Genomic DNA, 17,459 nt, shown 5'->3' with positions numbered 1-17,459 from the left:
GAAGAGCAAAGGAGGGGGTCTGAGCTAGACCCTAGATTCTTTCCTCTAATCCACTTCCATAAAGAAAAGGGATCCACAATTAGCTTCTGCTTGCTAGGCACTTTGCAACAGATATAAGGAGTCCCAGAAATCAGCATCCGTGGACAGATACAGTAACTTCAACTTCTGTGGTAAGATACTCTTCTTTGCATCCTTTATTCACATGGCCTTTCCATTGATACATGACATTATTATTTGTATTATTATTGAAATGTATCACATTGTGAAGTTGAACTATAAATGCTATTCAATTTGATCATTTCTGAGCTGAGTGGCTGGCATGGGTGTACTATCCATATTCATACTAAAATTGTAACATTCAAATATTTGACAGCATCATCAGAGTCTAATTCATCTGGGAGGGGAAAACCAGGTGAGACATGGTTTGATATTACGAACATACTTGTACAGACTGAGTGGGGAAATATTGTTAGTATTGTTTAGCCTTATTTTAGTATTAGCATATAATACCAACTGGATCTTTCAATTTAATTAGCTTACTTATGTCTGTCATCTTTGTCTTCCAGTGAGCCGTCACCATGAGTACGGATGCAGAGATGGCCCAATATGGAAAGGCTGCGATTTACCTTCGCAAGCCTGAGAGAGAGAGGATTGAGGCCCAGGCTGCACCCTTTGATGCTAAGAATGCCTGCTATGTGCCTGATGTCAAGGAGTTGTACCTCAAAGGACTGGTTATTAAGAGAGATGGCGGGAAGTGTGACGTGAAAATCCTTGTCACTGAGGAGGTAAGAGGATAAATGTTTGTGGTCATAACCAAGTGAGTATGTATAGCAAAACTAATGTACAGTAGCAACACATTTGACTGTGCAAAAGCCTGTCGGCCTGTCAACTGCTGAATTTCAGTTAGCTTTAATACTCACTCCTTATGGCATGTAGTCAAGTCCTATTAAAATGAATTCAGTCTTTACTCATGTTTCCTCATTTTTCAGATAATTAACATTTGTACATGTTTTTGACATTTGTCAGGTTAAAAGCTTCAAAGAAGAGCAAATAGATCAGATGAACCCTCCTAAGTATGACAAGATTGAGGACATGGCCATGATGACCTACCTCAATGAAGCTTCTGTCCTGTATAACCTCAAAGAGCGTTATGCCGCATGGATGATCTATGTAAGAAAATGACACATGAGCCATCTTAAGTAGGCCAACCAGACCTGAACAAGTACCATAATAGAAAATACTTCACTTTAACAGCTGCATTTTCCTTTACCCTCTCATCACACACAGACCTACTCTGGGCTCTTCTGTGCCACGGTGAACCCCTACAAGATGCTCCCTGTGTATGACATGGAAGTGGTCAACGCCTACAGAGGGAAGAAGCGTATGGAGGCTCCACCCCACATCTTCTCCGTCTCTGACAACGCCTATCAGTTCATGTTGACAGGTATGGATAGATGGATGAGCAAACTGATTTATGGACTGACTGACTTGTCTGGTGAAGTAAAGTTGGCCAATAGTTGGATAGATAGAATAAATAGATGGATGGATAAACAGATAGATGGATAAGGTGATGGAATAATTGATGTATAGTTACATGGATAAATGGGGAGGGGTATGCATTTTTCTTTACATAATTCATGCTCTCCTCTTCCAGATAGGGAGAACCAGTCCGTCCTGATCACGTAAGTTTAAAATTTAAGATTAACAAGTTAAAAATGTAGTCAAGTGGCTGAGCGGTTAGAGAATCGGGCTAGTAATCATAAGGTCGCTGGTTCGATTCCCAGCCGTGCCAAATGACGTTGTGTCCTTGGGCAAGGCACTTCACCCTACTTCCCTCGGGGGAATGTCCCTGTACTTACTGTAAGTCGCTCTGGATAAGAGCGTCTGCTAAATGACTAAATGTAAATGTATATCTATAAGACTATATTCAAGGTTTGAAGCAATAATGAAGCAGGATGTTTTTGTTTCAGTACATGAAGGAACATGAGGCATGATTTTTTTCAGCAAAATAAAGTTTTGTCTTCTATAAACATGTTGTGTAAGTAAATGAGTCCATCTGATAGTTTAGCAACACAGACTCAGTGCTAGTGGAATGTCTATTAATACTTTTTGGAGCTGGCCACTACTTTCCAACCAATTCTGTTCCAGCAATCCTGTTCAATTTTATCGCATTTGGCTTATTTTGTGTCAGTCATACTCAAGCTGGAGAAAAGCATAGGAGTTCAGACAAATATAGGGGGCGCTGTGTCTCTTATCTTAAATGTTACCTAGTGCAGGGACCTATTCATTTCATTTACCTAATATGTCCTAATATGTATCATGAGTAAGACATTCACCAATACTTTAGATTTGACTAAAAAACATTTTCATCAACCAGTGGAGAATCCGGTGCTGGAAAGACTGTCAACACCAAACGTGTTATCCAGTACTTCGCCACAATTGCTGTTTCTGGAGGTGAAAAGAAGAAAGATCTAACACCTGGCAAAATGCAGGCAAGTTCTATCATGCAGTAGAAAATTATAATATTCTATATGATATTTTTACACCTCTATTCAAACAGGCCCCAGATTTTGTCCAATGTTCACCAAATTTGCCACAGATGATTTTCAGAACAGGCCCCCTCATTGCTGCTTGCAGCTATGTTTCCAGTTATTTTTGTCCTTGTCTTAAATTGTGTGGTTGATGATTGTTTTAGTGAATGGAGATTTTGCCTCTAAAAATTCAATTACAAATTCTTATTTCTGCCCAATATAACAGTTTAAATGTATAAATGTTGAATATAAATGTTTAAAGCTATTATGAAGTTAAACTTTCCAGGACTAGAGAAAAGTAATAAATGTTCAAAAGACGAATGTTATCTGACTAAACGAACCAACGGGTTTGTCTCCCTTCAGGGTTCTCTTGAGGATCAGATCATTGCAGCTAACCCTCTACTGGAGGCCTACGGTAACGCCAAGACAGTGAGGAACGACAACTCGTCTCGCTTTGTAAGTCTGACAGGCATATTTACTGTACATCTTCATACTTACTATTATGATTATATTCCTATACTGCATATAATTATGCATTTGGATTATGAATCAAAAAAGCATAATAATACATGTTGAGAGATTAATGCTTACCTCATAATCACACCTTTTTAGGGTAAATTCATCAGGATTCACTTCCACACTACCGGCAAACTGGCTAGTGCTGATATTGAGACTTGTAAGTTGACTTGGATTAATTGCTGTATTGATCAGCTGTTGGTGTCAATATACAATAGATTCTAAATGTTTTCTCTTTCTTTCTTTCTTTCTTTCTTTCTCTCTCTCTCTCTCTCTCTCTCTCTCTCTCTCTCTCTCTCTCTCTCTCTCTCTCTCTCTCTCTCTCTCTCTCTCTCTCTCTCTCTCTCTCTCTCTCTCTCTCTCTATCTCTCTCTCTCTCTCTCTCTCTATTTTATCTAACCCTGTCAGACCTGCTGGAAAAGTCCAGAGTGAGTTTCCAGCTGCCTGATGAGAGAGGCTACCACATCTTCTACCAGATGATGACCAACCACAAGCCTGAGCTTGTTGGTGAGGCACTACAGAGCTTAAAGGAATAATATGATTTACTGTTCAGCATTTGCTCCTTTGTCCTCTCAGTGAGGGTGCCTTTTTACCTTTAACTAGCTTCAGGTGATAATCATTTTTGTTTTGTGTCTCCACAGAAATGTGTCTTATCACCACCAACCCCTATGACTATCCCATGATCAGCCAGGGTCAGATCACTGTGGCCAGTATCGATGACAAGGTTGAGCTTGATGCCACAGATGTAAGTCACTAAAAGGATTCAACTTGAAAATCATAATGTATTGGTGGTGTAATGTAAACTTTCTTTCCCCATCCAGGATGCTATTGACATCTTGGGCTTCACCAATGAAGAGAAGATGAGCATCTACAAGCTGACTGGTGCTGTCATGCACCACGGCAACATGAAATTCAAGCAGAAGCAGCGTGAGGAGCAGGCTGAGCCAGATGGCACAGATGGTAAGTCTGACATTTAATCCAAAAGTTCTTACTGTAATCCTTAACCATTTTACTATGTGACTATTGTACTATTGAACATATTTGTGATAAACCTGCATTCCGATGCTCATTGCTCTTTTCTCCCCCCAGTGGCTGATAAAATCGGTTACCTTCTGGGTCTGAACTCAGCTGACATGCTGAAAGCCCTGTGCTACCCCAGAGTGAAGGTCGGCAATGAGTATGTGACCAAGGGTCAGACAGTGCCTCAGGTAAGGCTTGGAAAAGCCTCCGATCTTTTTCCTACAATAATTTTTTTTTAAAATACTTGATATGCTTTTACAAGTGCAGTGGGATGGTATATCTATATCTATGAAATCATGGAATTACGTAATGTGACACAGGTGAACAATTCAGTGAGCGCTTTGGCCAAGTCCATCTATGAGAGGATGTTCTTGTGGATGGTCGTCCGCATCAACCAGATGTTGGACACCAAGCAGCAAAGGAACTACTACATTGGTGTGCTTGACATTGCTGGATTTGAGATCTTTGATGTGAGTTTGAGATTGGTCAAAGATTATTTGAAATAAATTAGCAAGTGGTTGATTTTGCATATCAGGAAACTATACAGAGATGATCTACTCTAAATTAAGTGCAGGTGAAGTAAAAATATAATACAGTATGGGTGGATAGCTCAATAAAGTTCTCCCAAACTGAAAATCCACAGTACAACAGCATGGAGCAGCTGTGCATCAACTTCACCAATGAGAAACTGCAACAGTTCTTCAACCACACCATGTTCGTCCTGGAGCAAGAGGAGTACAAGAAGGAGGGCATTGTCTGGGCTTTCATTGACTTTGGCATGGACTTGGCTGCCTGCATTGAGCTTATTGAGAAGGTGAGCTTTCTGGAAAAACTATTGATGTACAGTATATCATCATTGATTTTACACAATGCCAAGGATACAGCAAGGATATAATTCGGTTGTATGAGGTGCTTTAATAAGTTGACATATTTCATTGTAATTATAACAGAGTTAATAATTATAGTTTAATAATGTATGCTTACTTCTGCAAAATACATTTAGCATACAAATATTTTTCTCCCCAGCCAATGGGCATTTTCTCCATCCTTGAAGAGGAGTGCATGTTCCCCAAGGCTTCAGACACTTCCTTCAAGAACAAGCTGTATGACCAACATCTTGGAAAGACTAAAGCATTTGAGAAGCCTAAACCAGTAAAGGGCAAAGCAGAAGCCCACTTCTCTCTGGCCCACTATGCTGGTATAGTGGACTACAATATCACTGGCTGGCTGGAAAAGAACAAGGATCCCCTGAACGACTCTGTGATTCAGCTGTATGGAAAGTCATCTGTCAAACTGCTGGCCACCATTTATGTTGCTCCCCCACCTGAGGGTTAGTACTGTTATATTAACAGTTCAGGCATGACACACACCAAAAAATTCATTCATAATAAAAAGTTAAACTATTTCTGTTAATGATCTCCAATCTGTCGTATCTGTTCAACAGATACAACAAAGAAAGGAGGCAAGAAGAAGGGAGGTTCCATGCAGACTGTGTCTTCTCAGTTCAGAGTGAGTACACTTTTTTATAATGTTTTAAAACAACTAAACAACTTAATGACATTATTGTTTTGAAGATATAATTTGCAAAAACCTTACAGGAGAATTTGGGAAAGCTGATGACCAACTTGAGGAGCACCCACCCTCATTTTGTGCGCTGTCTGATCCCCAATGAGTCAAAGACTCCAGGTATAACAGAACACATCATTTTACTCTTAAGTGAATATAATACATTTGCCAATTGTAACTCTAACTTTTGAAACCAGGTTTGATGGAGAACTTCCTGGTTATCCACCAGCTGAGGTGTAATGGTGTGCTGGAGGGTATTAGGATCTGCAGAAAGGGCTTCCCCAGCAGAATCCTCTATGCTGACTTCAAGCAGAGGTACTGACACACATGCATAATATTAAAAAAATATATATATAATACAGGTACAGTAATACAGGTAGACAGAAAAATGTACAGTAATAATCTAAATGTTTCTCAATACAGATACAAAGTATTGAATGCTGCTGTAATCCCCGAAGGCCAGTTCATTGACAACAAGAAGGCTTCTGAGAAGCTGCTTGGGTCAATTGATATAGATCATGAGGAGTACAAGTTTGGACACACCAAGGTAACAAACCAGATACACTCTTGATGATGCGATACAAGCAACTTTATGGTAAATACTCTGCAAACAGTGCATTGGCCTATATTTGATTAGACGAACAGTCTCTTATGTGAATCTGTTTTAGTCCTCTTTTTATATTCATTTTTGTATTCTCCCTATGCCTCAGGTGTTCTTCAAAGCTGGTCTGCTTGGTGTCCTTGAGGAGATGAGAGATGAGAAGCTTGCTAATCTGGTAACCATGACGCAGGCTCTTGCCCGTGGATACGTGATGAGGAAGGAGTTTGCCAAGATGATGGAGAGGAGGTGAGATGGAGAAGATACAAGGAAAAATACGGATTCAGGTTTTTGCATTCAAACCATGTTTTTAGGGAGTGATTCAATTCTGTTTAAGTATGAAGCTTTTTTTAGAATAATGATGGGAACTTGTAATTTTGGATTGATGGATATATTGAACTTTATGGAATGATGATAGATTTTACATGTAGGAATGGGTTAGTGTAATGATTTAATTACATCATTTTGTATCGAGCTAACCAATTACTGTCTTTATCTCTCTTTATCAGAGAGGCTGTCTACACCATCCAGTACAATGTCCGCTCATTCATGAATGTGAAACACTGGCCATGGATGAAGGTCTACTACAAGATCAAGCCTCTCCTGCAAAGCGCAGAGACAGAGAAGGAGCTGGCCAACATGAAAGAGGACTATGAGAAATGCAAAGTTGCTCTTACCAAGGCTGAGGCTCGCAAGAAGGAGCTGGAGGAGAAAATGGTGTCCATACTGCAGGAGAGGAATGATCTGTCTCTCCAAGTTGCTTCTGTAAGTGAAATACATATTCATGTGTGAAAGCATTCTGTACAGTGCCTAAAACAATGACTAAACATATAAAATAAAAGATAGTCAATACTAATCAATATTTTTACTTTTCTTTTCCTTTTCTTTTTTCAGGAATCAGAGAATCTGAATGACGCTGAGGAGAGATGTGAGGGTCTGATCAAGAGCAAGATCCAGCTGGAGGCCAAACTCAAAGAGACAGCAGAAAGACTGGAGGATGAAGAGGAAATGAATGCTGAGCTGACAGCCAAGAAGAGGAAGCTGGAGGATGAGTGCTCTGAACTGAAGAAGGACATTGATGATCTGGAGCTTACCCTGGCCAAAGTGGAGAAGGAGAAACATGCCACAGAGAACAAGGTATCAACATCTCACCAAGAGCAAAGCAGTACCTTGTTAAAAAAACTCCCTTGAACCAACTCTGATTTATGAAACCAACTTGGATGTCTCATACAGGTTAAAAACCTGACTGAGGAGATGTCATCTCAAGATGAGAGTGTTGCCAAGCTGACCAAGGAGAAGAAAGCTCTGCAAGAGGCCCACCAGCAGACACTGGATGACCTGCAGGCAGAGGAGGACAAAGTCAACACTCTGACCAAGGCCAAGACCAAGCTGGAACAACAAGTTGATGATGTGAGTTGAGTTAGAAGAACTGTTCTTGCACATTTTACATTTAGAAAATGTATTTAAACTCTCCATGTGCTAGCCTAGATTTTAACAGCTCTTGAACATTCCCTTTTTGATATCAGGGATTCAGATTGACAGCCAACAATTATTGTTTTAATAATAATATTATTAATAATAATAATAATTGTATTCATTGTCATATGGTTAAGTAATAGTGATAACTATCAACCCTTTACATTGAGGTTACTTTAACTACCATACAATTAGTAACAACATTGTAGTTACATAGAAACTGTCGTAACATTTGCAGCTGTAGTTTAGTTTTCAAGTTATTACACAATGGAAACTTTGTATTTGTTGTAACCTTTACAACCCTCCCCCATACTTTGCCTTACACGTTATTTTAAACATACAATATACCACTAATACTTAATACCATTTAAGGACATATCAATTCCTATTAACCTACATAACTTTTACAATAAGCATTGCTATGTAGTTACATGGTAGTTAATGTAACCTCAATGTCAAATGTTACCCAACTGTTTTTTTGTCCTCCAGCTTGAAGGTTCTCTGGAGCAAGAGAAGAAGCTCCGTATGGACCTTGAGAGAGGCAAGAGAAAGCTGGAGGGAGACCTGAAACTGGCTCAGGAGTCCTTAATGGACCTGGAAAATGACAAGCAGCAATCTGATGAGAAGATCAAGAAGTAAGTGTTCTGATACACTATACAGTATAGATATAAACATATGTAATTTGACATTATTTGAGATATTCTTGTCTGACTTTTTAAATTGTTTTCAAAAATTATTACAAGAATACGAATTTTAGTTGATACTTACAAACTCTACAGAATGTCCCCTTATGGATTTGATAGTTTGTTATTTGACTTTCCCCTCATAACACAGTAACTAAACCTCTGACATGGATTCTCTTGTGCATAATAGAAAAGACTTTGAGACCAGCCAGCTCCTGAGCAAGATTGAGGATGAGCAGTCTCTGGGTGCCCAGCTGCAGAAGAAGATCAAGGAGCTCCAGGTGCATTGTAGTTACTATGCCCAAGTATAGGGATTTCACTGGAAATACTACATTTGACAATAGCTGTATGCCAGAGTTCATGACTTCCTGAGGTGAGGAAATTCCTTGATAAATTGTTTAATTAGCAGCTATTGACATCTACTGTAGGCTCGTATTGAAGAGCTGGAGGAGGAGATTGAGGCTGAGCGTGCTGCCAGGGCCAAGGTGGAAAAGCAGAGGGCTGATCTGTCCAGGGAACTTGAGGAGATCAGTGAGAGGCTGGAGGAGGCTGGAGGCGCCACATCTGCTCAGATTGATATGAACAAGAAGCGAGAGGCTGAGTTCCAGAAGCTGAGACGTGACCTGGAGGAGTCCACCCTGCAGCATGAGTCCACAGCCTCAGCCCTGAGGAAGAAGCAGGCTGACAGTGTGGCAGAGCTGGGAGAGCAGATCGACAACTTGCAGCGCGTCAAACAGAAGCTGGAGAAAGAGAAGAGTGAATTCAAGATGGAGATTGACGACCTGTCCTCCAACATGGAGGCGGTTGCAAAGTCTAAGGTCAGTGATAACAAATAACAATCACATAATCAGACCAAATGGTGGGATGGCAAGATTAGGGTTTAGGTAGTCTCAGGATCAGGATCTGAAATCTGACCTCTTGTTAAATCTCCAAAGTTTTATGTTACTATTGATAACATTATATTGACTCCTATCCATGTGAGCATTAAGTCGTTGTCATGCATACATGGGAGATGCTACATGTATCCAATTCCATACAGTACAGTATGTGTTACAAAGCTTATGCATTTCTTAAATTATGGTTTGGGAAAGTGAAGAAAAATAACCCAATCCATACACTGTCTGCATTTAGCTGGTTATGAATCAGGAAACAGTGTCTGTAAAACATGATGTTTGTTCCGCAGGGCAATCTGGAGAAGATGTGTCGTACCCTTGAGGACCAGCTCAGTGAGATCAAGACAAAGAACGATGAGAATGTGCGCCAGATCAACGACATTGGTGGACAGAGAGCTAGACTCCTCACTGAGAACGGTAAAATCAGTCAAGAATAAAGCAACATTGAAGTACTTCCAATTACTGTGTACTGATTAAAGTTATAAAATACAGTACCAGTTTAAGATTTGACTTTGATGAACTATTATCTAATGCTCCACAAAATCGAACTAAGTTGATGGGATAATCTTAAAGAAAGAAAACTCAGATTTGATCAACTCCCCACAGGTGAGTTTGGTCGCCAGCTGGAGGAGAAGGAAGCCCTGGTGTCCCAGTTGACCAGAGGCAAGCAGGCCTACACCCAGCAGATTGAGGAGCTCAAGAGGCGTGTTGAGGAGGAGGTCAAGGTAATTCTCAAACCTGAAGAAAAATACAAAACGTTTACCATTGATCCACAGGCCCACTGAGCTGAACAGTCCCTGTAAGGCAGTGCCTGTTTGGATATTTTACCAGTCCATATCTGTCTCTCGATATCTTATCAGTAAGGAATAAAATCTAAACGCATCACCCTGTAGTTCTCATTGATCAAGTCAACACAGCTGCCCCTTTTTATTTCCCTTTAAGGCTAAGAACGCCCTGGCCCATGGTGTCCAGTCTGCCCGCCATGACTGTGACCTGCTGAGGGAGCAGTTTGAGGAGGAGCAGGAGGCCAAGGCAGAGCTGCAGCGCGGCATGTCCAAGGCTAACTCTGAAGTGGCTCAGTGGAGAACCAAGTATGAAACTGATGCCATCCAGAGGACAGAGGAGCTGGAGGAGGCCAAGTAAGTCCGTGGAAGTCTGCCCTCAGGCAGCGATACACAAATGAGCCACAACATTATTTGACAGTATTGTCAAATACTGCAAGCCTGCCATCAGGACAAGACATCTTTACAATACTGCTCTTGTACCTAACAGAAAGAAGCTGGCTCAGCGTCTCCAGGATGCTGAGGAGACCATCGAGGCCACCAACTCCAAATGTGCCTCTCTGGAGAAGACCAAGCAGAGGCTGCAGGGAGAGGTGGAGGACCTCATGATTGATGTTGAGAGAGCCAATGCCCTGGCTGCCAACCTGGATAAGAAGCAGAGGAACTTTGACAAGGTGAAAAATATTGTACTACACCTACAAATTTAAGTATAAATTTAAGTTTTGAGGTCACTGTTTGAAACGTGCAGTTGAATGGTGTACAAGATAGACTTTCAGTTGTTTGTTGTATGAATTGCTGCTGTGGTACTTTGGTAGGTTCTTGCAGAGTGGAAGCAGAAGTTTGAGGAGGGCCAGGCTGAGCTGGAGGGAGCTCAGAAGGAGACTCGTTCTCTCAGCACAGAGCTCTTCAAGATGAAGAACTCTTATGAGGAGGCTCTTGACCATCTGGAGACTCTGAAGAGAGAGAACAAAAACTTGCAACGTGAGATAAATGTTGTATGTGGTGCTTTATACAGTATACTTAAGTAGTGTGCAATCACATGTAATGGTGATTCCAAAAGTTTTTTTTCTAATCAGAGGAGATCTCTGACCTGACCGAGCAGATCGGAGAGACTGGCAAGAGCATCCATGAGCTGGAGAAGGCCAAGAAGACAGTGGAGACAGAGAAGTCTGAGATCCAGACGGCTCTGGAGGAGGCTGAGGTACAAACTCTCTACAATTTCCAGAATGAAGTGGAAAAAATAAACACTTTTAGGATAAACTTAACTAAGAATGACATTGCAAATTGTTTCTTTATTCAGGGAACCCTGGAGCATGAGGAGTCCAAGATTCTGCGTGTGCAGCTGGAGCTGAACCAGATCAAGGGTGAGGTGGACAGAAAGCTGGCAGAGAAGGATGAAGAGATGGAGCAGATCAAGAGGAACAGCCAGAGAATGCTGGACTCCATGCAGAGCACCCTGGACTCTGAGATCCGCAGCAGGAATGATGCTCTGAGAATAAAGAAGAAGATGGAGGGAGACCTGAATGAGATGGAGATCCAGCTGAGCCATGCTAACCGCCAGGCTGCTGAGTCCCAGAAGCAGCTGAGGAATGTTCAGTCGCAGCTCAAGGTACTGTGAATGTTGGCAATAGTCTTACAGTACATAAACTATATTTATATGTTATTAATACAAAATACTCTATATGGACAAAAGTATATGGACACCTGAACATCACACCTATGAGTTTATTGAATGTTTCATTCCAAAACAACAGGCTACAGGATTTTTTATGGAAATACCCACCAAACCCACCAAAGCTACAGCCGCGTAAATCAGAGAATCGAATTGTGTACAAACAGTTAAATGTCGTTCAAATACGCCTTCATTAATTAACAAACTATTAAACTTTAAAGGAGTGCCCTGGAGGCATCTGGTTAAAGGCAATTATTGCTCACTCAGACAGCTAGTGACCAACAGGAAACCCCCAATGATCTCTCAATCTTTGCAACCAACCCTTCAGTGTGACATTAAACATTAATTTAACAGAACAGAAAATCCAACACATTCTAATTTAACAGTAATAAAAAAAAAGTTTTTCAAAATGTTATTTTTTCACCCACAGTAAACATTTGCTATTATACACTGGTATAGAAAATACACTCTGTACATGGTCTTGCCACAGGATGCCCAGTTGCACCTGGATGATGCTGTTCGTGCCGCAGAGGACATGAAGGAACAGGCTGCCATGGTGGAACGTAGAAATGGTCTGATGATGGCTGAGATTGAGGAGCTGAGAGTTGCTCTGGAGCAGTCAGAGAGAGGCCGCAAAGTGGCCGAGCAGGAGCTGGTGGACGCCAGCGAGAGAGTGGGACTGCTGCATTCCCAGGTGTGGACCACATTCACAAACACACACACACCAACACACATATATACACAGCTAAGAAAAACTCACTGTTAATGTCTCCTACTTTTCCTCCAGAACACAAGCCTGTTGAACACCAAGAAGAAGCTTGAGACTGACCTGGTTCAGGTGCAGGGAGAGGTGGAAGACATTGTCCAGGAGGCCAGGAACGCTGAGGAGAAGGCCAAGAAGGCCATCACTGATGTGAGTGTGGATAACTTGAATCCATCTGTGTGCTCCCACTCTTACCACTGTTCTACTACCACTGCCACTTCCCCACTGTTCTAAAATGTATTGTTCTACTAAAACAATTTAAAAGTAATGCCAGCATACAGTAGTTAGAATCTGTGTACAATAACATACTGTAACTAACATGTATGTTAAACAGGAACTACCTTCCACCCCTATTTGTATACTAGTTATATAGATATGGTATTACCTTTTGCCCTCACAAAATGTCAATGAACAGCCATCATAGCAACTAAATGAAGCTCACCTAGCTTTACTTCATCTCCTCATGTCTGATCTATTCTGTGGTGTATTATTTTACTGTTGCAGGCGGCCATGATGGCAGAAGAGCTGAAGAAGGAGCAGGACACCAGCTCTCACCTTGAGAGGATGAAGAAGAATCTTGAAGTGACAGTCAAGGACCTGCAGCACCGTCTGGATGAGGCAGAGAACCTAGCCATGAAGGGTGGCAAGAAGCAGCTCCAGAAACTGGAGTCCAGGGTGAGTTGATAGTCTCTGGATGACCTCAAATGCTTTTATACAGTATTTTGTATGCAATGTAATTTATTTGAGTATTTTGTGTGTATTCACTGTAAACCCTAATAAAACCCTTTTGTCTATGACTTCATGAGTGGTAGATTCCACAGGTTCACTCATGACATCATGTTCTCAATGCAGGTGCGTGAGCTGGAGACTGAAGTTGATGCTGAACAGAGGAGAGGAGCAGATGCAGTCAAGGGAGTCCGCAAGTATGAGCGCAGAGTCAAGGAGCTGACATACCAGGTAACAACACACAGTAAAAATCTGCATATTTTGATAAAACAGTAGGCTTACATGTTGATACAAATAATTTGTGTTTACCTCATCATCTGCTTCAGACTGAGGAGGATAAGAAGAATGTAACCAGACTTCAGGACCTGGTGGATAAGCTGCAGCTTAAAGTGAAGGCTTACAAGAGACAGGCTGAGGAGGCGGTGAGTCATACATTAATTAATATAAATGTAATATTACAGAATTATACTTTACAACGTAAAATATTAATGAACCTAATCAGCCTTTTAAAAAGTGATGGCCATTCTGCTAATCTTTAAACCTGCCCTCAATGTCACCCAGGAGGAGCAGTCCAACTCCCACATGTCCAAGTTCAGGAAGGTTCAGCATGAGCTGGAGGAGGCTGAGGAGCGTGCTGACATCGCTGAGTCTCAGGTCAACAAGCTCAGAGCCAAGAGCCGTGAGGCCGGAAAGGTAAAGAGATGCTGCTGACTTATACTACTGGAACCTTATTAACACCATTTATCCTTCAGGTGTGATTTGTCAGCTCTAAGCTCTATTATTCCATGACGTCCAATTGCCACATTATATAGATTTTTCTAATACTTTTTTTAAATACAGTACCAGTCAAAAGTTTGGACACATGGAAAATGTGTCCAAACTTTTGACTGGTACTGTATATATTTTCCAATACCAGGTTTTACTAATAGTAAGTAAATTGAAGGTACCCCTAACTCTCCAATTAATTTATAGGTTGGACATTTGGTGAAGTATTACTTAAAAAGGTTGATGTATTTAGAATGTCCACATTTTGTGTAAAATAAATGGGATTAGTAATGATCCTTCATTCTCTCTTCCCTTCTATCAGGCAAAGGAAGCTGAATAGAAGTGACAAGAACCTGCACCAAAACATTGCTATGTTTCATAAAATATGAATTGAATGGTGATATTTTGAACATGGTTTGAAATAAAGTACGTAGGCCTACGCTATTTCATGACTTTGTGGATTTTTGAGCAAATTCGAAGTATTATGCACACAGACAAGTGTTACAATTAGTACCTCCAATTCAACTTCAGCTTCTAGCAAATGAGCTGTATCCAAATTACTTTTTAAAACATCTCTTATTAGTGCGTTGTGATGTTTACTGTCACTGCAAATGGAATGATGATTAAATATATACATACTTCCACACACTCAATTATATTGTGGAATTGCACTTAATATTTACCATTTCTAATACAATTATTTCATTCATAAGACACATTCATAACTCAGAGGGTCCACCTAAAATTAGTGTGGAAGAAATTGGGATTTCCTGTGTGCTTACATTAATCACTAATCAATAGGACTAGTCATTGGATACTAGTTAGTACGTTTATCATGTAAGCTTGCTATTAATAACAGTATATTGTGTCTATGTGTCAGGTTAATAGATGTTCGGGGTCAGGAGAAAGTACTGGCTAAACGGTCCTTGTCATGACTACAAGGAGAGCTCCAACTATGAACTCTCTAGTGTGAGAGTTGTCATGTGTTGGGAGCAGTGAATCTTTTTCTCTGAGACTGTTGTAACGTCATTCCTGCCTGACTGTCACAATCTATGTTTACATTCTTGTGCCCTATAAATGATGGTCCTCCGGCTTTCGGAGCGGGGAGAGACCTGGTTGAGACCTAAGCTTGGTGTTGTGTTGTCATTTATGGTCAGAAGACTGGTTTTCTCTCCCAATCTGCAGATTGATAAATACGTATTAAAATCCAGAACTTAACTGAACTTAGTCACTCCGTTTATGAAGAGACAGACAAAACACTTTCTTCATCATTAGCCACACATCCCTCAATAGCATGTTGTCCAGTATTGGAGTATTTTTTATTTATTTTTATCATAAAACATCAACATCTTTAGAATGTCTGTCACAGTGCAACATCAAACAAGTATCCTTAATGTCTAATCTCAACAAAGTACTGAACTCTTCACCTACATTTAATAAGAAGTTTAACATTACAGCACCACCTCCTGGCACTAAAGTGGAGTGCTGTTACATTAATTTAATTATCCATATACAAATAACTAATTAAATGTATCTTTTATCCATCCAAACAACATCATACTCTAATTGTTCAAGTTTGCGTAGAGGCCCCTTCTTTTAGATGTCCACAGAATCTTTCTCTCTGGATTACATGATGCTCACAGCACAGAAATCATAATGTAAACATTAATTAATATTCAAGGAGTATGTGCAAACTATGAGAACATGTAAGAAAAACAATTGTTGATTATAATGAGAGTCAACCCTCATACTGGTATGAGGTGATTTTACACATTAACAATTATATTTTATACTTGTGGAGCCCAGTCCTGAGGTGCAATGGCAGCAGATGCTGTAATCTTGTTACATGTTCTAGTCATGTTTTTGTACAGTGTGTCTGGGTTTCCTGTCACTGTGGGCCTCACAGCACAGTAGTACAGAGCAGAGTCTGTCACTTCAGCAGAGGAGAGCACCAGATCCAAGCGTTCTGCATCTTTATCATGATTCAGAGTGATCCCCGTTTTCACTTCTCCATGCTGCATTATCAACAACTGAGGAGCTGATTTGGGGTATTGCCGATACCATTGAAGGCCGTCACCAGGGTTGTATTTAACTTTGCAGGAAAGAGTAGTACTGTCTCCTTCCAAAGCCATTGCAGTGTCTGCTAATGATGTAATGATATCTTCACAGTTGATACCTAAAAAACACAATCTTTTAATTTTCAGAATAAAATAGTTTTCCATTCAAATACATGTCAAAGATATAATATGCTATATAGTTAGTAAAACTGTATGAAGAATGTGAGAATTATAATATATATTGTACATGTTAGAAAAAAAGCATTTGTATCTGTAAAATTTCCGGTATTGTGTCACTTACTTTTGACAGTTGTTAAAAGAAGAATTACATTTAGTAACATTGTTCCTGTTGTTGTGGATGTGCAGACATCTGGCATTTGGAACACACTGATCAACTGATATCTACTCTTCATTGTACTGTGTTTTATTACCCTACAGTGTGGCTCCTCCTTCCCCTACTTGCCTCAGGGGGGAATGTCCCTGTACTTACTGTAAGTCGCTCTGGATAAGAGCGTCTGCTAAATGACTAAATATAAATGTAAATGTAAACTGGATAGTCAAATGTATCTTTAAAAGTAAGTAATCAGTACATTTTATTTGTATTTTCCTACTTCAGTGTACTTACTTACTTACTGTCAGGTTTTTGTGCAGTGTCTCTAGGTTTCCTGTCACTGTGGACCTCAGAGCACAGTAGTACACAGCAGAGTCTGTTACTTCAGCTGAAGAGATTATCAGATGAGTATGTTTACTGTCTTTCTTGTGATCAAGAGTAAATTTGTCCTTCATCTCCGCCTCCCTAAACTCTATTATCAGCAAATATGGAAATGATTTGGGATATTGGCGATACCACTGCAAAGTGTCGCCAGCAGAGTAGTTGCAGGAGAGAGTAACAGGTTTTCCCTCTGAAGCCAGAACGGAATCAGTGAATGGTGTAATTATATCCTCGGAAGTCATTGCTGTAAAGCAAAGGATACAGATTTGAACAAGACAGGCCTTAAAACGTCCAAATTGGCAGTTGTGTAAATATGTTATAACAGTTGTGAAATGTAAGCTGTTTGGTTGAAAATGAAAACACACAGAGTTGAAGCTAATGCATCACTTACCTTTAAGGTTTGCCAACAGCAGAATTAAAGAAAGCAACATTTTGTCACAGAAATATTAACATAGATGGGCAGCTGAATCTGTACTTTTTCAATGTGCAAGATGTTTGAAGATTGACACAATATTATTGATTGTGTTTCTTGCGCTTCTGAATCAGGACCCCAGTCAATATGGAAGCTTCCCCTGCAGGCAATATAAAGAGGCACCGCACCAACAAACTAAAGAATGATGATCATACAGTGTGCTCAGGTAAACAGCACCCCCTGCAGATCTTTCTAATCAGTGTTTCCAGAGTGAATATTGTGCATAT

At 40.4% G+C, this 17,459-nt stretch overlaps 1 protein-coding gene across 1 annotated transcript; it reads left to right on the top strand.

Annotated features, from left to right (window-relative positions):
* The first annotated feature begins 566 nt into the window (after window positions 1–566).
* On the top strand, window positions 567–14,435 carry LOC136959151 (myosin heavy chain, fast skeletal muscle-like). The gene is made up of 39 exons (XM_067253404.1): window positions 567–785; window positions 1,027–1,170; window positions 1,288–1,444; window positions 1,655–1,682; window positions 2,378–2,492; window positions 2,895–2,987; window positions 3,144–3,207; window positions 3,456–3,554; window positions 3,689–3,792; window positions 3,869–4,007; window positions 4,137–4,255; window positions 4,388–4,537; window positions 4,711–4,881; window positions 5,094–5,397; window positions 5,512–5,576; window positions 5,666–5,753; window positions 5,831–5,948; window positions 6,057–6,180; window positions 6,344–6,480; window positions 6,741–6,996; window positions 7,126–7,368; window positions 7,465–7,641; window positions 8,197–8,342; window positions 8,581–8,671; window positions 8,819–9,208; window positions 9,574–9,700; window positions 9,890–10,008; window positions 10,226–10,422; window positions 10,556–10,739; window positions 10,881–11,046; window positions 11,142–11,266; window positions 11,366–11,674; window positions 12,228–12,431; window positions 12,525–12,650; window positions 13,005–13,175; window positions 13,353–13,457; window positions 13,553–13,648; window positions 13,788–13,919; window positions 14,314–14,435. The coding sequence occupies exons 1-39, from the start codon at window positions 579–581 to the stop codon at window positions 14,329–14,331; spliced, it is 5,808 nt and encodes a 1,935-aa protein (XP_067109505.1). The 5' UTR covers window positions 567–578; the 3' UTR covers window positions 14,332–14,435.
* Window positions 14,436–17,459: the final 3,024 nt, after the last annotated feature.

This window comes from Osmerus mordax, chromosome 16 (genome assembly GCF_038355195.1).
Source record: "Osmerus mordax isolate fOsmMor3 chromosome 16, fOsmMor3.pri, whole genome shotgun sequence".
In the NCBI taxonomy this organism is placed as follows: domain Eukaryota; kingdom Metazoa; phylum Chordata; class Actinopteri; order Osmeriformes; family Osmeridae; genus Osmerus; species Osmerus mordax.
This window is presented reverse-complemented; position numbering and strand designations above follow the sequence as displayed.